The following is a 26198-nucleotide window of genomic DNA, read 5'->3' on the forward strand; positions in this document are numbered from 1 at the left end:
CACATGGCAAGTAGCATTTATTACCTACAAGAATCAGACAGCCAACAACCAGAAAAGTTCTGTCACAAGCAGTCCCCCCTCAAAAGCTGTCTGGGTGGAGATGACGGCTTTTCCATGCACACCCAATTTGTGCCGTGGGTGAGGGGATTTTATAGGACCATAGCTACTGCCAGTCTCCCCCTGGCCAGGTTGTTCAGTAAGGTGGACTATCAGCTTACACTGTGTGTGTCCCACCTGCACCATAGCTGAGGAGACCAAGGAAACCTCCCCCAGCTATTTTATACCTCAGCCTGTGGGACTAATTATGTCTTCCTAATCCCACTAACAAACATCCTGCTGCATCATGCCCCACCCACACTGACTTCCTGAAGAGGGGTGATTATCCCAGAATTGTACCTTTTTAATCTTGCTAACAAACATCAGGGCTCAGTGGTTGGGGAAGTTTTGTTCTGAGACCTAAAGATGCCAGCAGGGAGAGGAACAGAAAACCATGGCCGTCTGGCTTGTCCTGAGGACTTGATCCTCAGAGTATCCCTATTCCTCTCCTGTCCCCCATTCTGCCTGCCTCATCTCAGCAAGGGAGTCTGCTTCCACCCAGAGAGTGCTGGGCCATGTTCCTGGTGGCTGAAATATTGGACGACATTGGATGGAATATTCTAGGCATTGAATGGAGTATTCTAGATCTCGACTGATGTGGGTATAAGTGGACAGAGTCAATTACAGAGTGTACAAGCAGCGTGGTGACAACTTCATAAAATATGGATGCGTGTGGACGGAACGGGGAGTGGGAAGGGAGACGTGCAGAAGTAACAGTTGTGGCACGGGATTATGGGAGATTTTTTTCCCCTCTTGAAAACAGTGCCTTTAATGTTGTTGTCATAACATTTTGCCATTTAGAAGTGAACCGTGGAGCAGAAGGACGTCCGGGGGGCTTAATGAAGTCAACATGGAGCTGACCAGGCTTGTAGAGATTGTGTTATCTGCCCAGAGCAGAGATGCTTGGATCAAGTGAAAGCAGCTTCCTAAAGAGCCTCATTGTATGCGTTGGTGGTGCTGCCTTCGCTAATTGCGGCCCTGGAAGGGGGTCTGGGATCCAGGGCTGTGTGTGGTGCGGGGTGGAAGTCGGTTGAGGCATGTCGTGTCTCTGTTGCTGAGCCAGATTCTCCTCCAAGGAGTTTTCAGAAATGAAATTGTTTTATGCTCTTAGAGGATATCGGGGCCGATTTCATCAAGTTTTTCAATATGCCACGATTTTTCAAAGAAAAAAATATCAACACTTTGTTACAAGGGCAGATCATCCATAACCCAAACTGGCTTAAGGAGACAAGGGAACGTATTGGATCTATGCACAGTGTTTTAGGGACTTGGTTTTTCTCCATCTCTCAGTTCTGTCTTCTGCTATTGGCTTCATGTGGTGATCCTTGGTAGTTCTAGGCCCATGTCCTCCTAGATAGTCAATGCCAGCAGCGGGAAAAAACCAAAAACAGCCCTGTACTCAGGAATTCACTCTGATTGGACTAATCTGGGTCATGTGATCAATCACTCTTGAAATCTCTGTGGCTCAGGGAATTCGGTGCTCTGATTGGCTAATCTTCGGTCACTTGTTCCTGGAGTGAAGCCTCACTCACTTACGCGTGTGCGCACGCATGCTCATGATAGAGAAAATGGGTGTGTTACTGACAGAGGAGAAGGGATGTTGGTGGCCAAGAAGGTTAACTGCCTACTCAGTCCACCGCCCCAGCTTGTGGGGGCTGCCCTTGTCGATTCTGGGTCAGCCTGTGTCTGTGGGCTTTGTCTTCTCAGGCAGAGCATGAGCAGAGAGGCTTGGGGAGTCTGTGCCTGGGTGCCCCTTGGTGGTAGAAGCCGTCCTGCCCCAGACCCTCTGAGTGGCCTTGGCAGCTCCCTGCCCCCAGTGAGTCCCCACCTGTATTCAGTGGAGGTCAGTGTCATCGTTGCTGGGCCCCTCTCTCAGCCTGAGCACCTTGAGGCTATGAGTTCTGTTGACCACCCCCCCATGTCAGGGTGTGGAATGAATGAGGTAGGCCATGTGGACCCTACCTGGCTTCCTCTATTGGACTCTCACGGCCATCTGGGCTCCAGCCACACTGGCATCCGGGGGTACCCTGGGAGCTGTGGGTATAACAGACCCCTTGTCTTCTTTCCTGGTATATGGGGGCTGGTTAGTGAGAGGAAGACTTGGGCCTCAGGCAGTGGGCAGGCCTGAGGAGGATGAGGGCAGGTAGACAGACAAGGCCCACCTAGCCAAGAAAACATGGGGTTGGAACTCAGGGACCCAGGGCAGGGGTGGGTGGGCTGTTCCTGGGAGAAAGGCAGGAACCCCAATGTGACTTGAAGTCATGAGTCAGAAGTGGGGCTTTTCTTTTCAAAGAGAGAGAAATCAGAGCCCTGGTGGTGCAATGGTTAAGCACTCGGGTGCTAACTGAAAAGTCGGCAGTTGGAATCCACCAGCCACTCTGAGGGGGAGAGATGTGGCAGTCTGCTTCTGTAAAGACTACAGCTTTGGAAACCCAAGGGGCCAGTTCTACTCTGTCCTGTAGGGTTGCTATGAGTTGGAATTGACTTAACGGCAGCGGGTCGGAGTCGTTAGCTGAGGGCGTTTCCTTATTTCTCACTCCCTGCAACTTGTGTGTTAAATGCCCTGGGGTTCCATGTGCTTCCTCTTCAGGGTGTTAGAAGTACCCCATACACACACACCGGATCTGAGGAGCTGGCATCAGGACGGTCAGCTTGGGCCACCCAGCTGCCAGGAGAGCATGTCGGACCTGGACTTGGAGAAGCTGGCTGAGATTGGTAAGCACGTCTGTCCTCCCTCCCTCTCTCCTCTTGGGAGGCGGAGATCCTTGTACATTTATTTTTTAATAAATAATATATTCACGTGGTTACAAAAATGCTACCCTGGAACACCTCCCTTCCACCCCACACCCCTGCCCAGGACCTGCCTTGGCCCATCCTTCTCCACTGTTAGAGATTAGATTGTGTCCCCAAGTGTGTGTTGGAACCCTAACCCTGTCTGTACCCATGGAAAGGAGCCCTGGTGGCAACAGCAACAACATATCTGTGGACGTGATCTCCTTTGGAATAGGGTTTTCTTTGTTATATTAATGAGGCCATAACTGTCCAGGGTGTGTCCTAAACCTAATTACTTCTGAGTTACCAGAATAGACATAGGGACAACCCAAAAACCAAAACCCACTACCATGGAGTCAATTCTGACTCATAACGACCCTGTGGGACAGAGTAGAACCGCCTCACAGGGTTTCCGAAGCTATAAATCTTTACGGAAGGAGACAGCCACATTACACTCTCTCGGAACAGCTGGGGGTTTGAACCACCAACCTTTCAGTTACCAGCCAAGCACTTAACCACTGCACAACCAGGGTTCCTTACACAGGGACAAGAAATACAAATGGGGGAGGGCAGATGCCATGTGAAGACTGCCAAGGAGACGGGATTGCTGACTACTAGAACCACCGCATGTCTGTTAGTTTGTCATACCGCTGTGGCTTGCGTGTTGCTGTAATACTGGAAGCTTTGCCACCAGAATTTCAAATATTAACAGGGTCACCCTTGGTGGACAGGTTTCAGCTGAGCTTCCAGACTAAGACAGCCTAGGAAGAAGGACCCGAAAGTCTACTGAAAATATTAGCGAGTGAAAACCTTACGAATAGCAGCGGAACACTGTCTGAGATAGTGCTGGAAGATGAGCCCCTCAGGTTGGAAGGCACTCAAAAGACAACTGGGGAAGAGCTGCCTTCTCAAAATAGAGTCAACCTTAATGATGTGGATGGAATCAAGCTTTCGAGACCTTCATTTGCCGATGTGGCATGACTCAAAATGAGAAGAAACAGCTGCAAACATCCATTAATAATCAGAATGTGGAATGTAAGAAGTATGAATCTAGGAAAATAGAAATGGAAGGCATAAACATCAATATCCCAGGCATTAGTGAGCTGAAATGGACTGGTATTGGCCATTTCAAATCAGACAATCAATCATATGGTCTACTATGCTGGGAATGACAAATTGAAGAAGAATGGCGTTGCTTTCATCATCAAAAGGAACATTTCAAGATCTATCCTAAGTACAACACTGTCAGTGATAGGATAATATCCATATATCTACAAGGAAAACCAGTTAATATGAATATTATTCTAATTTACACACCAACTACTAAGGCCAAAGATGAAGAAATTGAAGATTTTTACCAACTTCTGCAGTCTAAAATGGATCCAACATGCAATCAGGATACATTGGAAAGTTGAAGTTGAAAACAAAGATGAAACAAACCTCTGTCCCACAGGGTCGTTATGAGTCAGAATTGACTCCATGGTAGTGGGTTTTGGTTTTTGGATTGTCCCTATGTCTATTCTGGTAACTCAGAAGTAATTAGGTTTAGGACACACCCTGGACAGTTATGGCCTCATTAATATAACAAAGAAAACCTTATTCCAAAGGAGATCACGTCCACAGTTGGAAATTATGGCCTTCATGATAGAAACAATGCTGGAGACTGCAAGATAGAATTTTCAAGACCAATGACGTCTTCATTGCAAACATCTTTTTTCAATAACATAAATGGTGACTATACACATGGATCTTGCCAGATGAAATACACAGGAATCACATGAACTACATCTAGAAAGAGACAATGGAAAAGCTCAATATAATCAGTCAGAACAAGGCCAGGGACCGACTGTGGAACAGACCATTGATTGCTCATATGCAAGTTCAAGTTGAAGGTGAAGAAAATTAAAACAAGTCCGTGAGAGCAAAATACAACCTTGAGTATATCTCACCTGAATTTAGAGACCATCTCAAGAATAGATTTGATGTATTGAACACTAAAGGCCAAAGATCAGAAGAATTGTGGAATGACATCAAGGACATCATAACATGAAGAAAGCCAAGTGGTCACTAAAAAGACAGGAAAGAAAGAAAAGGCCAAAATGGATGTCAGCAGAGACTCTGAAAGTTGCTCTTGAACGTAGAGTAGCTGAAGCAAAAAAAAAAAGAAAAAGAAATGAAGTAAAAGAGCTGAACAGAAGATTTCAAAGGGTGCCTCCAGAAGACAAAGTGAAGTATATTATAAGGAAATTCGCAAAGACCTGGAGTTAGAAAAATGAAAGGTAAGAACATGTTCTGCATTTCTCAAACTGAAAGAACTGAAGAAAAATTTCAAGCCTCAAGTTGCAATAGTGAAGGTTTCTATGGCGAAAATATTAAATGGTGCAGGAAGCATCAAAAGAAGATAGAGGGAATATACAGAGTCACTGTACCAAAAAGAGCTGGTCAGTATTCAGCCATTTCAGGAGGTAGCATATGATTAAGAACTGATGATACTGAAGGAGGAGATCCAAGATGCACTGAAGGCATTGGGGAAAAACAGGGCTGCAGAAATTAACGGAATACCGATTGAGATGTTTCAGCAAACTGGGGGTGCTCACTCGTCTATGCCAAGAAATGTGGAAGACAGCTACCTGGCCAACTGAGTGGAAGAGATCCACATTTGTGCCCTTTCCAAAGAAAGGTGGTCCAACAGAATGCGGAAGTTATCGGACAATATCATTAATATAAAAAGCAAATAAATTTTTGCTGAAGATCATTCAAAAGTGGTTACAGCAATACATGAACAGAGAACTGCCAGAAGTTCAAGCTGGATTCAAAAGAGGATGTTGAACAAAGGATATCGTTGCTGATGTCAGATGGATACTGGCTGAAAGCAGAGAATTCCAGAAAGATGTTTACTGTGTTTTATTGATATGCAAAGACATTCAACTGTGTGAATCATAACAAATTATGGATAACATTGAGAAGAATGGGAATTCCATCTATGTTCATGAGGGATATAGGTCTGTAATTTTCTTTTTTTGTGATGTCTTTACCTGGTTTTGGTATCAGGGATATGGTGGCTTCATAGAATGAGTTAGGCAGAATTCCGTCATTTTCTATGCTTTGAAATACCTTTAGTAGTAGTGGTGTTAACTCTTCTCTGAAAGTTGGTAGAACTCTGCAGTAAAGCCATCTGGGCCAGGGCTTTTTTTTGTTGGGAGTTTTTTGATTACTGTTTCAATCTCTTTTTTTGTTATGGGTCTATTTAGTTGTTCTACTTCTGATTGTGTTAGTTTAGGTAGGTAGTGTTTTTCTAGGAATTCATCCATTTCTTCTAGGTTTGCAAATTTGTTAGAGTACAATTTTTCATAATAATCTGATATGATTCTTTTAAGTTCAGTTGGGTCTGTTGTGATGTGGCCCATCTTGTTTCTTGTTCGGGTTATTTGTTTCCTTTCCTGGATTTCTTTAGTCAGTCTGGCCAATGATTTATCAATTTTGTTAATTTTTTCAAAGAACCAGCTTTTGGCTTTGTTCTTCTGTTCTCTAATTCATTTAGTTCAGCTCTAATTTTTATTATTTGTTTTCTTCTGGTGCCTGATGGATTCTTTTGTTGCTCACTTTCTATTTGTTCAAGTTGTAGGGACAGTTCTCTGATTTTGGCTCTTCTTTTTGTATGTGTGCGTTTATCGATATAAATTGACCTCTGAGCACTGCTTTTGCTGTGTCCCAGAGGTTTTGATAGGAAGTATTTTCATTCTCGTTGCATTCTATAAATTTCTTTATTCAAGAATGGGAATTCCAGAACAGTTAGTTGTGGTCATGAGGAATCTGTACGTAGACCAAGAGGCAGTTGTTCAAACAGAACAAGGGGATACCGCATGGTTTAAAGTCAGGAAAGGCGTGCATCAGGGTTGTATCCTTTCACCAGACTTATTCAGCCTGTATGCTGAGCAATAATCCGAGAATCTGGATTATATGAAGAAGAATGTGGCATCAGTATTAAAGGAAGGTTTGTCAACAACGTGCGATGTGCAGATGACACAGCCTCACTTGCTGTAAGTGAAGAAGGCTTGAAGCACTTACTGATGAAGATCAAAGACCACAGCCTTCAGTATGGATCACACCTCAACATAAAGAAAACAAAAATCCTCACAACTGGACCAATAAGCAATATCATGATAAAGGCAGGAAAGACCAAAGTTGTCAAGGATTTTGTTTTACTTGGATCCACAATCAACTATGGAAGCCAAAAAATGGAAGCAGCAGTGAAGAAATCAAATGATGCATTGCATTGGGCAAATCCGGTGCAAAAGACCTCTTTAAAGTGTTAAAAAGCAAAGAGGTCACTTTAAAACAATTTAGGTGTACCTGACCCAGGCCATGGTGTTTTCAGTTACCCCATATTCATGTGAAAGGTGAACGATGAATAAGGAAAACCAAAGAAGAATTGATACCTTTGTACTGTGGTGTTGGCAAACAATATTGAATATACCATGGTGTATTCATCATGTAGTGCTGCTGTAACAGAAATACCACACGTGGATGGCTTCAACAAAGAGGAATTTATTCTCTCACAGTTCAGCAGGTTAAAGTCCAAATTCAATGCGTTGGCTCCAGGGGAAGGCTTTCTGTCTCTGTCAGCTCTGGAGGAAAGTCTTTGTGATGCATCAGTCTTCCCTTGGTCTGGGAGCATCTCAGGGCAGGAACCTTGGGCCCAAAGGACGCACTCTGCTCCTGGCACTGCTTTCTTGGTGATATAAGATCCCCCTCTCTCTCCTCTTGTTTCTGTCTTTTATATCTCAAAAGAGATTGACTTAAGACACTATCTAATCTTATAGATCTTACCAATATGACTGCCACAAATTCATCTCCTTACATCACAGTGATAGGATTTACAACTCATAGGGAAATCACATCAAATGACAAAATGGTAGAATACTGGGAATCATGACCTAACCAAGTTGACAGACATTTTTGGGGGGCACGATTCAATCCATTCCACCCTTTGGCTCCAAAAATTCATGTCCTTGCCACAATTAAAACACATTCACCCCATCATATCATAGCAAAAGTCTTAAATCAACTCCAAGTCCAAAATCCAAAATTTCCTCTTCAGCTGTGAAACCTAGAATACAAGTTATCAGCTTCCAAATAAAATGATGGAACAGGCCCAAGCTAGACAATTCCACTACAGATGGGAGAAATTGGAGGGAAAGAAGGCGTAACAGGTACTAAGCAAGTCAGCAGAACACATTACATTAGCCCTCAAGGCTTTGCAAATAATACTCTGTCCTCTGAGACCATTTACACAACAACCCTTCCCTCCAGACTCTAGGAATTGACCACACTCTCTGGATTCTGAGTGGAGGCCCCTAGGCTTTGGGCTTCAGCTCCACCTTTCAGGCCCACTGGGATGGCAACTGCTCCCTTGGCTTTAGGACCGTCATTCTCCTAGTCCCTCTGAGTGGCGATTCCACCCTTTGAAACCCCAGAGGTCCTGGACATACCTTTTGAGAATGAGGCAGCTCGGCTTCCTGTGTTCCTTTTCCCTTCAGCTTCTGCTTCCTGGTTCCTTGACCTCTTGGCTCTCAGGGCTCACACCCACATCTGCCCTGCTGAAGCAAGTGTTCCAAAACTCTTTAGCTCCACCACCAACTGCCTGGAGGCACCTCACTCCACCAGCAAACCTTGTCTGGAAGGCACTCAGCGCTCTTGCTTCACGAGTCAGCAAGCCCAGCTCTACTCTGCCAGGAAGCCTCCTGCACAAAGGCACTCAGGTCTCTCACTTCATGGGTCAGCTCCAGCGCTGTCTGGCACCGGTCTCCTGGTTCTGCTGCTGCCAGTCCACTTCAGCTTCCGGTTCTCTGCCACTGCCACTCTCTGTTGTTGGCAGTTCTCTGCCACTGCTTCTCGAGGTCTGCACAGTCTGTAGTGTAACAGTTCTTCTCACTTCCTTCTGAGTCCTCTACGCATTCACAGCCTGAAAACGGCTTCCACACCTCAGGTATCTGTTAGAGCCGTGTCCCACTCTCAGTACCAAATGTCTTAGGGTGAGTTCTCTGGAGAAGCAAAACCAGTAAACAGTGTATATACATATATATATATATATATGTATAAACCAAAAAACCAAACCCTTTGCTGTTGAGTTGATTCAGGTTCATATAGGACAGAGTAGAACTGCCCCATAGAGTTTCAAAGGAGTGCCCGGTAGATTCAAACTGCCGACCTTTTAGTTAGCAGCTATAGCTCTTAACCACTATGACACCAGGGTTTCCAAATATATAGAGAGAGAGATTTATATCAAAGAAATGGCTCACATGATTGTAGAGGCTGGAACATCCCAAGTCTGTGGATTAGGATAGAGGCTTCTCCCGATTCACGTAGCTGCAAGGGCTGGCGAACCCAGGATTGGCAGGTCAGAGTGCAGGGCTCCTCTCACAGGATGTGAAGATCGATGAATCCCAAGATCGGCAGCTGATAGCTGAAGTCCCAAGAAAGAGAGGTCAGATGAACAGGAGGCAGCCACAGGATCCAGAGCAAGCACAAAGGCAGAACATTTGTGTATATTCAGATGCAGGCCACACCCCCAGGGAAAATCCCTTCCAACTGATTGGCTACTCACAGTAGATCCCATCATGGGAGTGATCACATATAACACTGAGAATCATGGCCCAGCCAAGTTGACACACAATATTAACCATTGTACATGGGCTGCCAAAAGAACGAACAAATCTGTCTTGGAAGAAGTACGACCAGAATGCTCCTTAGAAGCAAGAATGGTGACAGTATGTCTCACATACTTTGGACATGTTGTCAGGAGGGATCGGTCCCTGGAGAAGGACATCATGCTTGGTAGAGGGTCAGCGAAAAAGAGGAAGACCCTTATGGAGCTGGATTGACACAGTGGCTGCAACAATGGGCTTAAGAATGACAATGATTGTGAGGATGGCACAGGACCTAGCAGTGGTTTGTTCTGTTGTACACAGGGTTGCTATGAGTCGGAACTGACTTAACAGCACCAAACAACAACAACAACAACCCAAGGTGATTATTTTACATTGCATTAGATTGCATTATGGAAGTCGATTACATTACATTTTGGAATGTGATTAAATCACATTGCTTTAGATTGCATTATGAAACAGCAACCAGTCTAGTGTTTGTCCAAATCACTGGGAACCATAGCCTAGCCAAGTTGATACATAAGCTTAACCATCATACTTTCCCTCACAAGGACCTCAGGAGGGCCCCCCACCTTAATGAAGGGTACGACTGACACCCTCTAACCATTTTTGTTTGTCATAGAGCTGCAAAGAGATGAGGAGGAGGCAGCCACACTGGACATCCCAAGACGGCCCTTGGCGGCACCCACAAGTGGCGAGGACCTGGCGCTCAGCATGAGGCACCCGTTCTATGATGTGGCCAGACACGGCATCCTGCAGGTGGCAGGTGGGTCCCCAGAGGGGTGGCCCCTGAGTGATGGGGTGGGCTTGCCTGGAGCTGCTGCACTTCAGCTGGGTTCAAAGAATGAAAGTGCGGTCAAAACCAAATACCCTGCTGGCGTTTGGAAAAAGCAGTGATTTAGCTGTCAAAAAATTTTTTTTTAATTCCCACTGAAAATATACACAGTAAAATGCACCAACTTGACAGTTTCTACATGTAAATTCAGTGACATTGATTACATTCTTCAGGTTGTGCACCATTCTGACCTTTCTTTTCCTTTCACTGCCCTCTAAGTTTCCTATCGAACCTTTCGAGTTGCTGTTGTCAATTTGATCCCATACAGATGTTCTTTCAAAGAGCACAATGATCAAGCAAACGTTCATTACTAATTAAGCTGAATGGTTGTTTTTGTTTTAAAAAGGCTTCAGATTTAAGGTTTAAAGAATACCTCAGGGCAAAGTTTCAGGACTTCTTCCACCTTTAGTGGCTCCAGAAAGGCTGTCAGCTGTCAAGTTTTTAGCTGTCAAACAAACAAATGCCTGTAAAAACGTAGAAGTCAGGCACCGTGTGCTCAGCACTTGATCAGAGGAGAATATCTTACATCCTGTAGATATAGGATCCCTGGTGGCACAGTGGTTAAATGCTCAGGCTGCTAACCAAAAGGTCGGCAGTTTGAATCCACCAGCTGCTCCTTGGAAATCCTCTAGGGCAGTTCTACTCTTTCCTGTAGGGTCGCTATGAGTCTGAATCAACTTGATGGCAGTGGGTTTGGTTTTGGGTATGGGTGGTGCAGATAGTTAACATGCTCAGCTGCTAACCAAAAGGTTAGAGGTTTGAGTCCACCCAGAGTTGCCTTGAAAGAAAGCCCTGGTGAGCTACGTTCACAAAAATCGACCATTGAAACCCTAGGGAGCACAGCTCTACTCTGACAGACTTGGAGTTGACATGAGTCTGGGTTGACTGGACAGCGGACTTTTTTTTTTTTTTGTATAGTCTGGAGGTGTCAGGGCAACCCAGTGTGTGTCTCTCATGTGGACCACGTGGGCCTGGCACTCACCTGTGTGCTCCGCGCACCAAGCTCTGTAGCTGTTAGCTCCCACCCCCGAGGACCTGGGAATTTTGCTGGGGTGCTCTCTCGCAAAAAGATGGAACGGTTCTCAAAAAGTTAAAGACCGCGGAGACAGGAATATTAAATATTTTGGTGAACAACGAGTGTAGGTGGAGTGAGGCGGGGACAAAAATGTCTCATGAATGGGGGCCCCCAGCTATTTGAAGCCTCAAATCTTTTCAAGGACCTCTAGGGTGGAGGTAAGGAGCCCTGGTGATGCAGTGGTTAAAGCGATTGACTGCTAACTGAAAGGTCAGTGGTTTGAAATTACCAGCAGCTCTGCAGGAGAAAGATGTGGCAGTCTGCTTCCGCGGAGGTTTATAGTCTTGGAAACCCAGTGGGGTCTGTATGTGTTGGAATCGACTTGATGGCAGTAGGTTTTTTTTTTTTTGGTGTTAGGGTTTAGGTAGAAGGCAATGTAGTAAATTTGTTGGGGATATTTGGGAGCATTCTGGCCATTTTCAGAGCCCTAGGCTGGAGCACGATGCTAAAGAAACCAGGATTCAAACCTGGAATTAGAGCCTTCCACTAGGGACTCACTTGGGGAGTGTGAGCAGGTTAGCAGCTGGCCAGGCTGGTGCCACACCCTCTATATAGGCGGAGGGCTGCCGGCTCGAGGGTGGAGGACACTGATCAGGTACCACACATACCTTTTGGAGATGCCCGTCAGACCTCCTGTCTCAAAGCCTTATTTCGTCTGATATTATCATAGGCACACCGGCGGCACCAGCTTTGTTATGATTGGTGTTGGTAGGGTATGTCTATTTCTACCCTACATTCAACTTTTCTGAATCTTTATATAAAGAGCCCTAGTGGCACAGTGGTTAAGCACTTGGCTGCTAATCAAAAGGTAGGCGGTTCGAACCCACCAGCTGCTCTGTGGGAGAAAGATGTGGCAGTCTGCTTCGGTAAAGATTACAGCCTCGGAAGCCCTGTGGGGCAGTTCTGCTCTGTCCTATAAGGTCACCATGAGTCAGAATCAACAAGACGGCAACAGGAGTCGTTATATAAAGTGTATCTCTTATCAACGACTTGTGATAGGATGTTTTGTATACTTTTACGGAGAGATGAGACTGGGCACATAGCAGGAACCACGTGTTCAAAGCCTTGCGGGCCACTCTGCAGAGTCTGTAGTTGGTCCAGACGGCTCGGGGGAACCTCCAGCACAGGGCCGACTATATCCGATTTGTGATTAAGAATGGTTATCCCTGCTGTGGTGCGGAGGATGCTGGGGGGAGGTTCCTGGAGGCAGAGAGGTCAACCAGAGCGACTGGGGGTGTGGGTTAATGCTGGGGTGGTGAGGCCAAGAGAAGGGGGTGAATTTGAGAGGAATTTAAAAAAGAGAAAATGTTGAGCTGGAGGCCTTGCTAAAACAAAGCTGGGATGGGGGCCCTTGTAGAATGGGATGGGGCTTCCAGGGCCACAGACGAAAAGTTCACATTAAGAGAAGAGGGCACCTGGATACATAAGCTTGACGAAGGTGAGTGATGTCCCTAAAAAGTACACACAGGATGAAGGGCCTGTCGGTAGCTGCTATGGCATGTGTACTTCGGGAACAACAGCAAAAATAACTAAAAAATACATGTACGTATGTTTGTTCATTGTTAGGTACCGTGGAGGTGGTTCAGACTCACAGTGACCCTGTGTACAACACAAGGACACCCTGCCTGGCCCTGAGCCATCCTCACAATTGTTGTTGTGCTTAAGCCCCTCGTTGCAGCCACTGTGTCAATCCATCTCGTTGAGCGTCTTCCTCTTTTTTGCTGACCCTCTACTTTACCAAGCAATACGCCCTTCTCCAGGGAGTGGTCCCTCCTGATAACATGTCCAAAGTATGTGAGACGAAGTCTCAACATCCTTGCTTCTAAAGAGCATTCTGGCTGTACTTGTTCCAAGACAGGTTTGTTCGTTCTTCTGGCAGCCCACAGTGTAGTCAATATTCTTCACCAACACCGTAATTCAAAGGTGTCAACTCTTCTTCTGTCTCCTTATTCATTGTCCAGTTTTCATACGCATACGAGGCGATTCAGAACACCACGGCTTGGGTCAGGCGCACCTTAGTGCATAAAGTGACATCTTTGCTTTTTAACACTTTAAAGAGATCTTTTGCAGCAGATTTGTCCAATGCAATGTGTCATTTGATTTCTTGACTGCTGCTTCCATGGACATTGAGTATGGATCCAAGTAAACCGAAATCCTTGACAACTTCAGTCTTTTCCCCGTTTATCATGATGTTGCTCATTGGTCCAGTTGTGGGAATTTTTGTTTTCTTTATGTTGAGGTGTAATCCATACTGAAGGCTGTGGTCTTTGATCTTCATCAGTAAGTGCTTCAAGTCCTCTTCACTTTCAGCAAGCAAGGTTGTGTCATCTGCATAACGCAGGTTGTTAATGAGTTTTCCTCTGATCCTGATGGCACGTTCCTCTTCATAGAGTCCAGCTGCTTGCATTATTTGCTCAGCATTGAGTAAGTGTGGTGAAAGGATGCAACCCTGATGCCACCTTTCCTGCCTTTAAACCATGTGGTATCCGCTTGTTCTGTTCGAACAACTGCACCTGGGTCTATGTACAGGTTCCTTATGAGCACAACTGAGTGCTCTGGGATTCCTGTTCTTCACAATGTTATCCATAGTTTGCTATGGTTCACAGAGTTGAATGCCTTTGCATAGTCAAGAATACACAGGTAAACATATTTCTGGTATTCTCTACTTTCAGCCATGACTCGTCTGGCATCAGTAATGATATTTCTTGTTCTATGTTATCTGAATCCGGCTTGACTTTCTGGCATTTCCCTGTTGATACACTGCTGCAGCCACTTTTGAATTATCTTTAGCAAAATTTTACTTCTGTATAATATTAATGATGTTTTTCAATAATTTCCACATTCTCTTGGATCACTTTTTTTTGGAATGGGTACAAATATGGATCTCTTCCAGTCAGCTGGCCACGTAGCTGTTTTCCACATTTCTTGGCATAGACAAGCAAGCACCTCCAATGCTACATCCGTTTGTTGAAAATCTCAATTGGTATTCTGTCAGTTTCTGGAGCCTTGTTTTTCACTAATGCCTTCAGTGCAGGTTGGACCTCTTCCTTCAGTACCATTGTTTCTTAATCATATGCTACCTCCTGAAATGGTTGAAAGTCAAACAATTCTTTTTGGTACAGTGACTTTGTATTTCTTCCATATTCTTTTGATGCTTCCTGGGTTGTTTAATATTTTCCGTGTACAGTCCTTCAGTCTCTCAACTTGAGGCTTGAATTTTTTCTTCAGTTCTTTCAGCTTGAGAAATGCTGAGCATGTTCTTCCCTTTTGGTTTTCTATCTCTAGCTCTTTGTGTATTTCATTATAATACTTTACTTTGTCTTCTCAAGCCGCCCTTTGAAATCTTTCTGTTCAGCTCTTTTACTTCATCATTTCTTCCATTTGCTTTAGCTACTCTACATTCAAGAGCAACTTTCAGAGTTTCTTCTGACATACATTTTTGTCTTTTCTTCCTACTCCTGTCATTTTTAATGACTTCTTGCTTTCTTCATGTATGATGCCCTTGATGTCATTCCACAACTCGTCTGGTCTTTGGTCGTTAGTGTTCAACCCATCAAATCTATTCTTGAGATGGTCTCTTAATTCAGGTGGGATATATTCAAGGCTGTACTTTGGTTCTCATGGACTTGTTCTAATTTGCTTCAGCTTGCATTTGAGCAATTGTTGGTCTGTTTCACAGTCCCGGCTGGCCTTGTTCTGACGCGATATTGAGCTTTTCCATGGTCTCTTTCCACAGATGTACTCAGTTTGATTCCTGTGTGTTCCATCTGGTGAGATCCACACGTACAGTTGCTGTTCATGTTGAAAAAAGGAATTTGCAATGAAAAAGTCATTGGTCTTGCAAAATTCTATCATGTGGTCTCCAGCAACGTGTCTATCACCAAGGCCATAATTTTTTTTTAATAATTTTTATTGTGCTTTAAGTGAAAGTTTACAAATCAAGTCAGTCTCTCGCATGAATACTTATGTACACCTTGCTACATACTCCCAATTACTCTCCCCCTAATGAGATAGCCCGCTCTTTCCCTCTACTCTCTCGTGTCTATTTCGCTAGCTTCTAATCCCCTCCATCCTCTCATCTCTTCTCCAGGCAGGAGATGCCAACATAGTCTCAAGTGTCCACCTGATCCAAGAAGCTCACTCCTCACCAGCATCCCTCTCCAACCCATTGTCCAGGCCAATCCCTGTCTGAAGAGTTGGCTTCGGGCATGGTTCCTGTCCTGGGCCAACAGAAGGTCTGGGGGCCATGACCACCGGGGTCCTTCTAGTCTCAGTCAACCAAGGCCATAATTTTTAACTACATATTTTTCTTCTTTGTTTCCAGATTTTGCATTCTAATCACCAGTAATTATCAATGCATCCTGATTGCATGTTTGATCAATTTCAGACTGCAGACATTGGTAAAAATCTTCAATTTCTTCATCTTTGGCTTTAGTGGTTGGTGTGTAAATTGGAATAATCATCATGTTAACTGGTTTTCCTTGTAGGCATATGGATATTATCCTATCACTGACAGCGTTGTCCTTCAGGATAGTTCTTGAAATGTTCCTTTTGACGATGAACATGGTGCCACTCCTTTTCAAGTTGTCATTCCCAGCATAGTAGACCATATATATGATTGTCTGATTCAAAATGGCCAATACTAGTCCATTTCAGCTCACTAAGGCCCAGGATATCAATGTTTATGCATTTCATTTCTTTTTTGACAATTCCAATTTCACTAGATTCATACTTCGTACATTCATGTTCTGATTATTAATGGATGTTGGCAGCTGTTTCTTTTCATTTTGAGTTTTGCCAAATCAGCAAATGAAGGACTTGAAGGCTTGAGTCCATGCACGTCATTAAGGTCGACTCTACTTTGGGGCGACAGGTCTTCCCCAGTCATCTTTTGAGTGCCTTCCAACCTGGCAGGCTCATCTTCCGGCACTATACCAGGCAGTGTTCCACTGCTATTCGTAAGGTTTTCACTAGCCAGTTTTTTTAGAAGTAGACCGCTAGGTCCTTCTTCCTAATCTGTCTTAGTCTAGAAGCACTGCTGGAACCTGTCCACCATGGGTGACCTTGCTGGTATTTGAAATACTGGTGGCAAAGTTTCTAGCATCAGATGGTGGAAGGTTGTGGCACCAAGGATCAGAAGACATGGGAGGTGTATCTCAGAGACACGGAGCCGGGTGAGTGATAGAGAAGAGAGGGGAAGAGAGAAAAAATAGGAGGTCACACTGGATTTGGTCTTGTTGGCCGACGAATGTCCACTGCCCTCACTTCTGGAACTTTCTGCAGAGCCCATTCAGATGCCAACAGGTCTTTCCTGCAAGACACAGACCCAAATGAGTCTTTTCAAATCTCTTTCACTTCCATAAAAGGGGTTGTACCCCTAAACTCATTGCTGTCGGGTCCTATTCCAACTCATAGTGACCCTATAGAACAGAGTGGAACTGCCTTATAGGGTTTCCAAGGAGTAGCTGGTGGATTCGAACTGCCGAACTTTTGATTAGCAGCTGAGCTCAAAACTAAAAATGAGCGACATCCCAGATCACTCACCATGAGATTGATGCTGCCGTTCTCACGTGTCTTAATTGTCCTTCCCTCTCAGCAACGATGATGAATTGTCTCGAGCTTGTTATAAGGATCATTTCTTTATTCATAAACCTGCTTCTCCTGTCTGGGCAGCTGGGAATAATGTTGTGTTGTAAGCAGTGAAAGGAGAAACCGGGGCCATGAATTACACCGTTGCCTTCCAGAATCTGCATTTTATTGATAGTTTTCATCTCCTTCCATATTCCATCGTTTCGAAGCCTGCTTTCGACATGCCGGCCTGTGTTACTGGAGAGTGGCGAAGGGGCATTTACCTCTGTTGACTGATGTCATTAACACAGATGCAGAGCTTCATAAGTGGGAGCCTAAAGATCCCAGGGTTCATCGTGAGGCCACATCCAGGCAGCCGTGCACACGTGGTAGGAGGTGGGGGGCAGAGGAAGCAGTGGGGGCCGGGCTGGGGTGTGCGAGTGTGAACCCAGCTCCGCCACTCACTTGGGCTCTCTGGGCTTCAGTTTATTTGCCTGTGAATGAGACGATGGGAGTCAGAACTCGTGAAAGCACCCATCATCCTGCCTGGCAGGTGGTAACAGCTAACACTTATTGAGCACTTACTGTGTGCCCGCGCTGTGCTAAGACTTTGCTGAGATTATTGATTTAACCCTTCCTGTATCCACTCAAGGAGCACTGGTGGCGCAGTGGTTAAAAGAGCTCAGCTGCTAACCAAAGGCTGGCAGTTCTAATCCACCAGCCGATCCCTGGAAGCCCTATGGAGCAGTTCTACTCCATCCAATAGGGTCACTAGGGGTCAGAATCAACTCAACGACAACAGGTTTGGTTTTGGTTTGGTGTCCCCTCAAAGTCAGTGTTTTTGTTATTGCCATGTTGCAGGAGTCCCTGGGTGGTGAAGATGAGTAATAGCTTGACTACTAGTTGAAAGATTGGTGGTTTGAACCCACCCAGAGGAGCCTCGGAAGACAGGCCTGGTGATTTGCTTCTGAACGGTCACAGCCTTGAAAGCCCTGTGGAGCACCCCTACTCCGCGCACGGGGTCACCAGGAGTCGGAATTGACTCAACAACAACAACAGCAGATGTTGTAGAGGAACAAGCAGGCTGTCCCAAGCAGCCTGGATAGTGGGGGGCGAGGAGGTCCCACGTGGGGGCTGGGTACAGAGCCTCCTCTCTTCTCTATCCCCTGCTTTTTGACTTTTTTATCACAGAATCCCTGACATGTCAAAAGTAGACCTAATGGTTGAAGAATCCAATTCACTGCCCCTGTGCTTGAGGAGCCCCGGTTGCTCAGTGGTTAAGAGCAATGGCTGCTCTCCAAAAGATTGGCAGTTTCAATCCAGCCGTTCCTTGGAAACCCTATGGGGCAATTTTAGTCTGTTCTATGAGGTCCCTACAAGCTGGGATCAACGCTATGGCAAGAGTTTTGTTTTTGTTTGTTTGTTTTTATGCTTGCTCTAAGCTTCATGAAAGTTTGTTGACTCTGACCTGATGTGGCTTGGAAGAAGGGTGTTTAGAAATCTGTTGGTGTGGAATGACAATGTCAAGTTGTTTGCCCTTCTGGCTTTGAGAGGAGTAAGAAGCCCCCAGATACTCCCCTTCACAGCTCTGCATGTACCAGGGGGTGGCCCCTGCAAACAGTAGGTGCTCAATAAGCATTTACCAAATGAATGAGTGAAGGAATTGACACTTTATTCATACAGTATGTCCCTGGGGAACAGGAAGAAATGAGTGGGCTGACCTTTTGGTTGGTGCTCTTAACCACTGAGCCACTAGGGCTCCAATCTTTTGAGATGCAAAAGAGATTAAATAAGCGAAGGAGAGAAGCAGCAATGGGGGAAGAGAGACGCCAAGACGTGGAATCTCCAAGGAAGCAGAAGCTGAAGAGACAAGGGCCTTCCTCCAGAGCTAACAGAGTGAGCCGGCACCCTGAATTCAGACTTCCAGCCTCCTAAACTGTGGGAAAATAAATTTCTGTTCCTTAAAGCCGCCCACTTGTGGTATTTCTGTTATAGCAGCACTAGGACACTAAGACAGTCACCCTAAAAAAAAAAAAAAAAGACAGTCACCCTAGAGACATTTAATTCCCTATTCCTTCAGTAGCCGCACAAATGATTAATTACTTCCTAAGCACAGCCGCCCTTTTTTTAAAGCACAGCCGCCCTTTTCTCTTGCCCCATAGGACATCTCAGACGCAGGGCCGGCCAAGGCACCAAGATGGTGGAAGCGTCATTTGGAAAACACTTTCTATGCTCTGGCACAGGCCTCCAAGGTTTCCTGCAGGGGCCTCCCATTTGGCAAGGGAAGCAAACAAAAGTGAGGGCTGGAGAGCAGCCCTTTCAAACAGGAGCTTTCCAAACAAATGGAGAGCGTGACCAGCATGTAAAGTGCCTGTGCTCACTGCAGAGAACTTGTGGAATGAAAAGGAGGCCGCATTTGAAAACTGAAATAACTCTAGAATTCTAAACATCAGAGTGGCTTCCAGGCTCCTGGGGAGAGTCAGATGTGTGTCCTCTGCCACAAACAGCTCCCCAGGCAGGCGGCCTGGGGTGGGGCCCTCAGGAGTGCATGTGTGTAGTGCAGTGCAGACTGTGTGTATAGTGCACCCTGTGAGTGTGTGTGTAGGGCATGCTGTGTGTGTAGTGCACCCTGTGTGTGTGTGGTGCCGGCTGTCTATGTATATGTGTGTGTGGTGCAGGCTGTGTATGTATATGTGTGTGTAGTGCACCTTGTGTGTGTGTAGTGCAGGCTGTGTGTATGTGTGTGAAGTGCAGGCTGTATGTATGTGTGTGTGTGTAGTGCACTCTGTGTGTGTGTGTGTGTAGTGCAGGCTGTGTGTATGTGTGTGTGTAGTGCAGGCTGTGTGTGTGTGTAGTGCAGGCTGTGTGTATGTGTGTGTGTAGTGCACTCTGTGTGTGTGTAGTGCAGGCTGTGTGTATGTGTGTGAAGTGCAGGCTGTGTGTATGTGTGTGAAGTGCAGGCTGTGTGTGTGTGTGTGGTGCAGGCTGTATGTGTGTGTGTGTGGTGCAGGCTGTATGTATGTGTGTGTGTAGTGCACTCTGTGTGTGTGTGAAGTGCAGGCTGTGTGTATGTGTGTGTGTGGTGCAGGCTGTATGTATGTGTGTGTGTAGTGCAGGCTGTATGTATGTGTGTGTGTAGTGCACTCTGTGTGTGTGTAGTGCAGGCTGTGTGTATGTGTGTGTGTGGTGCAGGCTGTATGTATGTGTGTGTGTAGTGCACTCTGTGTGTGTGTGAAGTGCAGGCTGTGTGTATGTGTGTGTGTAGTGCACTCTGTGTGTGTGTAGTACACTCTGTGTGTGTGTAGTGCAGGCTGTGTGTATGTGTGTGTGTGGTGCAGGCTGTATGTATGTGTGTGTGTAGTGCAGGCTGTATGTATGTGTGTGTGTAGTGCACTCTGTGTGTGTGTAGTGCAGGCTGTATGTATGTGTGTGTGTAGTGCAGGCTGTGTGTATGTGTGTGTGTGGTGCAGGCTGTATGTATGTGTGTGTGTAGTGCAGGCTGTATGTATGTGTGTGTAGTGCACTCTGTGTGTAGTGCAGGCTGTGTGTATGTGTGTGTGTGGTACAGGCTGTATGTATATGTGTGTGTAGTGCAGGCTGTATGTGTGTGTGTGTAGTGCATTCTGTGTGTGTAGTGCAGGCTGTATGTATGTGTGTGTGTAGTGCACTCTGTGTGTGTGTGTAGTGCAGGCTGTGTGTGTGTGTGGTGCAGGCTGTGTGTATATGTGTGTGTGGTGCAGGCTGTATGTATGTGTGTGTGTAGTGCAGGCTGTATGTATGTGTGTGTGTAGTGCAGGCTGTGTGTATATGTGTGTGTAGTGCAGGCTGTGTGTGTGTGTGTGTGTGTAGTGCGCCCTGTGTGTGTAGTGTAGGCTGTGTGTGTATACGTGTGTGTGTGTGCTCAGTGCGGTCGGCAGGCAGGCCGAGGGGTGGTGGGCAGGCTGAGGGGCGGTGGGCAAGCCGAGGGAAGGTGGGCAGGGGGGAGTGCAGCGAGCGAGGGGCTTGGGGTCTGCATGGTCCCGGGATCTGGACTGCAGGGCCCTGGAGGCTCTGAGCCCAGGAGGGTTGTGGTTTGCTCAGCCTGGCTGCTGCGTTGGGGTAAAGGAAGCAGGGGACCCGGAGGAGGCCACCACGGGAATCCAGGAGAGAGGGCAGGGTGCAGACTCCGTGGTGGCTGAATGGCCCCATCTGCAGAGAGGCTGCCCTGACTTCTGGCCTGGAGTCGGCCCTGCTCACTGCCACCCCTTCCTCTTCTTCACTGTCCCTTGTTCTTGTCTTTGGCACGTTCACAGATTGTATTCTCACATCTCCTTCTCTGTGTCATTGAAGTAGAGAAGCCGTGAGTCCTGGAGGCAGGGCGGCCGGTTCTGTGTTTCTCTTTGTCCCCTGAGCCTGGCACTGTGCCTGGCACATGGCACAGAGTAAGGCACTGAGAATTAAGCTGCCTGGTGGAGGGGCTCCAGTCAAGACCCCGTACCTTCTGAGGGGGTCCTGTATGTTGGGAATCCTTTCTCTCAGGGCCCAGGCGTGGAGAAGAGGAAGAGCTGGGTCAGGGTCCTTCTGGCCCAAGGGAGGTGAAGGGTGAGGAAAGGTGGGAGCTGGAGGAGGACGGAAGGTGGGTGTGTAGGAAGAAGGTCCTAAGCGGGGGTCCCGGCTTCCAGAAAGTCAATTCTGCTTTATATTTCACTAAGCGCCTGCTGTGTGCCTGGGCCTGAGCCTTGGTTCTGGCAACACAGATCAATCAGACGGGGCCTGGCCTCAAGGACCAGCCCCCCGCACCCCAGTTGCCTCATGGGGAACAGACACAGACATGTCCTGAGAGAGTAGCAACTCGGGGTGACCCAGGTCACATGGAGGGCAAACCTGAAGAGGGTGCCTCTACCCAGTGGTGAAGCCATGGCCAGAAATGACTGTTCCACAGCCCCCTCCTGCAGCCTTCTCCTCCAGGGCCCAGAGTCCTAGGGGTTCCTGTAGGGCATGGGTGGAGGGAGTGCTTTAATTTTGTGGGGAGGAAGCATCAGGCAGAAAGGCTGGGACACTTGCTGCTGCTTCGTTTTTTTTTTTTTTTTAATAAGGTAGATATCTAAAGAACAAAAATTAACCCATTGCTGTTGAGTTGATTTCAACTCGTACTAACCCTATAGAGAAAAGTCTAATTTTTCCAAAACTGACTCAGGAAGACTTAGAAAATTCAGATAGTCCTATAAGCATTAAACAATTGCATTAAGAATTAATAATCACTTTTCTTCTCTGCTTCCTCCTCTGTTATTGTTGTTGTTAGTTCCTTTCAAGTTGGTTTCTGACTCATGGTGACCCCATATGTGCAGAGTAGAACTGCTGTGTAGGGTTTTCAAAGCCATGACCTTTCAGAGAGCAGGTTATCAGGCCTTTCTTCCAAGGTGCCTCTGGGTGGGTTTGAACTGTCAACTTTCTGGCTAGTTGTTGAGCACTTAACCATCTTGGCCACCCAGGGACTCCCCTTCCTCCCTACCCCTCTCCAGCATGGTTCCGACTCATAGCAACCCAGTGTACTACAGAATGAAACACTGCCCGGTCCTGCCCCATCCTCACAATTGTTGTTATGCTTGAGCCCATCATTGCAGCCACTGTGTCAGTCCATCTCGTTGAAGGTCTTCCTCTTTTCCACTGATCCGGTGCTTTACCAAGCATGATCCAGTGTATGCTCAGATAGTTTTACAGATGAGTTCCATTGAGTTTGGGACACTAGCTTTAAGGATTTAAATCCTAGGTCCCATTAGCCATCTGTGTGTGGCTTCGCACTAGTGACTTAACCCCACTAGGCCTCAGTGAACGAGGGAAGTTAGTTACAGCGTATAGTCGGGTGGTGAAGGTTAACTTGGAAACTGCACGTAAAACAGCAAATAGCGTACACTCACTCAGGAGACTACCGAAAAATTAATGTCCTTCTCTGAAAGCTGACTACCTCTGCCTGTTCACTCTGGCTGGGCTGGTGGTGGACCTTACTTCTCTTTGTAAAGTGCCCGAGGGTTTCCCCAGGGAGGCCGTGCTTGTCTGTGTTGGTGTCGTGGCGCCGAGGCTCACGTCTGTGTCTGCCCCTCCAGGGGAAGACCACTTTGGAAGGAGAGTCATCACGTTTAGCTGCTGCCGCCTGCCCCCTTCTCACGAGCTCAACCACAAGCAGCTACTGGAGTAAGTGTCTCGCGCCTTTCTCTCCTCTGCGTTGTTGGTCTTTTCTTTTCCTTCCTTCCACCTGAGTTGCCTTCGCGTGTGCCGGACCCCCTCCCCAGTCCTGGGCTTCCTTTGTGAACTTGCAATCCTGTGTCCATTGTTGGAGCTCTTTGCTCTAATGCATCCGTCCACCTGTCTGGGGGCCATCTGTGGAAATTTCCAGAAAAGACAAGCTTGTCTCCTCCCCAGTCACAGGTGACACATGGGTTTTTGACAGTGCTGTCCACACAGCCTGGGAACGGGTATTGGATTCCTCTCAGCCGGCCTATCGTGGCCACCCTCCCTCCAGAGTTGCAAGCGATCCACTGATCCTGAGCTAAGCTTCTCTCTCCCATGAGACTACAAGGCCTCCCATGGGGCCTCCTCTCTCAGGACCACCTGTGCCCGAGACACTGGGTGGACAGTGTGGTAAAATATACATAAAAATTCACCGTTTTAACCATTTTTAAGTGTATGGCATTGGTTACATTCCCCAGGTCATGCCGCCACCACTGCTATCCATTTTCAAACGTTTTTCTTTACCCCAAGCAGGAACTCAGTGGTTCCTGGGTGGCGCAAACGGTTTGCTCTCTACTACTAGCCGAGAAGTTAGCAGTTCGATCCTATTCAGCAGTGCCATGGAAGAAAGGGCCGGCAAACCGCTTTCATAAAGATTGTTGTTGTTAGTTGCCGTTGAGTTGGTGTGGGATTCCCTGGGTGGCACACATGGTTAAGGGCTTGACCACAAGGTGAAAATTAGGCATGCCCAGAGGCACCTGGGAAGACAGGCCTGGTGATCTGCTTCTGAAAGTTCGAAGCCTGGAAAACCCTATGGTGCCTATTATGTGCACAGGGGTTGTCGTGAGTCTTTAAAGATCACAGCCAGGAAAACCCAATGGAGCAGTTCTACTCTACAACACATGGGGTCGCCATGAGTCGGAATCGACTGAATGGCAAGTTTTTGTTTTTAACAGGGATGCAATATCCCTTCAACAGTAACTCCCCATTTTTCTCCTCACTCAGCCCCTGGAAACCGCTAATAAACTTTTGCTCTGAATTTGCCTGTTCTAATTTTTTTTTTTTTTTTAAATAGGAAGTAGGACTCTTCTTTTGTTATCAGTCAAGTCAGACAGGTCATGCTGGAGCAGGGTGGTGGCATGGATTGAATTGTATCCCCCAAAATATGGGCTGTAAGTCCTACTATACCTGTGGTTATAATCTTGTTTAGGAAAAGGGTTTTCTTTGTTATATTAATGAGATAGAATTAGTGTAGCGAGTGTGTTGAGGCAGATTAAAACCAAACAAACACATTACTATCGAGTTGGTTCTGACTCTCAGCGACCTTATAGGACAGAGTAGCACTGCCCCATAGGATTTCCAAGGAGCAGCTGGTAGATTCGAACTGCTGACCTTTTGGTTAGCGGCCGAGTGCCTAACCACTGTGCCACCAGGACTCCAGATTAAGCAAGGAAAAAATGGAGCAGAGATGGGGGAAGAGAGGTGTTAAGCCACATGAAGATCGCCCAGGAGCCCAGGAGCAGCAGCTCAAAAAAGACAAGGACTTTCGCCCAGAGCCAACAGAGAGAGAAAGCCTCCCCCTAGAGCCGGCACCTGAATTCAGACTTCCAACCTCCTAAACTGTGAGGAAATAAATTTCTGTTCATTAAAGCCACCCACCTGTAGTAATTCTGTTAGAGCAGCAGTAGGGAGCTCAGATAGATGGGTTCTAGTCCTAATTCCTCCTGAGTGATGGGATGTCTTATAAAAGGAGGGACAGACACGGAAACAGTCACACACGGGAAGACAGCACGTGAACATCACGTGAGCATCGTATGTGACCAAGGAATGCCCAGGGCTAACGAAGAGGAAGGACCCGCCCCAGAGCCGAAGCCCTGATTTGGACTTCTAGCCTCCAGAACTGTGAGAGAATAAATTTCTGTTCTGTAAAGCCACCCACTTTGTGGTATTTTGTCATGGCAGCCCCGGGACACCAAGTCATTCTGTGAGGAAGTAGGAGCAGCGGCTGTAGCCGTGTGGACTTGCCACGTGCTGGGCTGGGGTGCTCCCTGCAAATCCCAGTGCCCAGCTGTTAAAGCCGACGACACGTCCACCACACACAGACTAGGGGAGGGCAGGGACCTGGAACCCCCAACGCTAAAGGCACAGAGGCGTGATCAGGTCGTAGTAGCACCCACAAGACTCTGAGCTGGTTGTTTTTCGAGAAGGCCCCGCGGCACAAGCATCTGATGTGGCTACAGCCAGAGAATCTTCGGACAGCAGCTGAGAACACAACGGAAATGGCACACACCTGTGGAAGCAGGTGCTCGGGAGACCTGTCCACCGGTTCCCTTGTCACGTGTGATCTGCTGTAAGATTTCCAAGGCGAGCTGGCCCTCCTGGGAGGGTGTTCGACTGAGCTCAGAAGGCAGAGAGAGATGGCAGATCCCAGGAGAGCTTGTATTCTGGGGCCCACTATGATGGAACACATTCCCTGGTCGGATTATTCATTTTGAGGCATCCATCCAATAAGTCATGACCTGTGGACCAGCTCTCACCAAAGTGTCACTGCTGGGCCAGGAATGAGTTAGTTCAAGGCTTGTTGGTGTAAAGACAGAGGTACCTCTGATGACAGGTGACTGGTCCATCGTGCTTTTCCTCGCACCTGCCCATAACACCTTGACTGCCAAATGGATGTGGTAAGAACAGCTCCCATGGACAGTTGTGTAGGTTGTTCACTGCACAAGGGCATCCAGAGGATAAACCTCCATCCAGCTGGGGTCCTGCTCACCCAGTGCTGGCCTGTGTCTGCTCAGAAGGGGCACCTTTTTCTATTTCCCACAAAGGTACCTGTGGGCCTCTTGGCCGCGGTGGGAAGGACCCTAAGGGTAAGCCTTTGCCAAGGCCTTTATGAAAAAATTGTCTCATCCTCCCCTTAACCTTCCAAACGCGTGGCTTTCCTGGGCCCAGACTTGTGCTCCTATTTCCAAGTCTTTGC

General features: G+C 46.9%; 1 protein-coding gene across 6 annotated transcripts in view; it reads left to right on the forward strand.

Annotated features, from left to right (window-relative positions):
* Positions 1 to 26198, forward strand: part of ARHGAP8 (Rho GTPase activating protein 8) — an 82601-nt gene that overhangs the window by 21183 nt on the left and 35220 nt on the right. For 5 of the 6 annotated variants that reach the window (XM_049884632.1, XM_049884631.1, XM_049884630.1 and 2 more), the window contains 3 exons: positions 2687 to 2811; positions 10159 to 10302; positions 23098 to 23185. In XM_049884632.1, the coding sequence (XP_049740589.1) occupies positions 2775 to 2811; positions 10159 to 10302; positions 23098 to 23185 (269 nt within the window). In that variant the 5' untranslated portion in view covers positions 2687 to 2774. Of the gene's footprint in view, positions 1 to 2686; positions 2812 to 10158; positions 10303 to 15770; positions 15847 to 23097; positions 23186 to 26198 lie in introns of those variants that run through there. The other variant, XM_049884636.1, reaches the window with a different exon arrangement.

This window comes from Elephas maximus, chromosome 4 (genome assembly GCF_024166365.1).
Source record: "Elephas maximus indicus isolate mEleMax1 chromosome 4, mEleMax1 primary haplotype, whole genome shotgun sequence".
In the NCBI taxonomy this organism is placed as follows: domain Eukaryota; kingdom Metazoa; phylum Chordata; class Mammalia; order Proboscidea; family Elephantidae; genus Elephas; species Elephas maximus.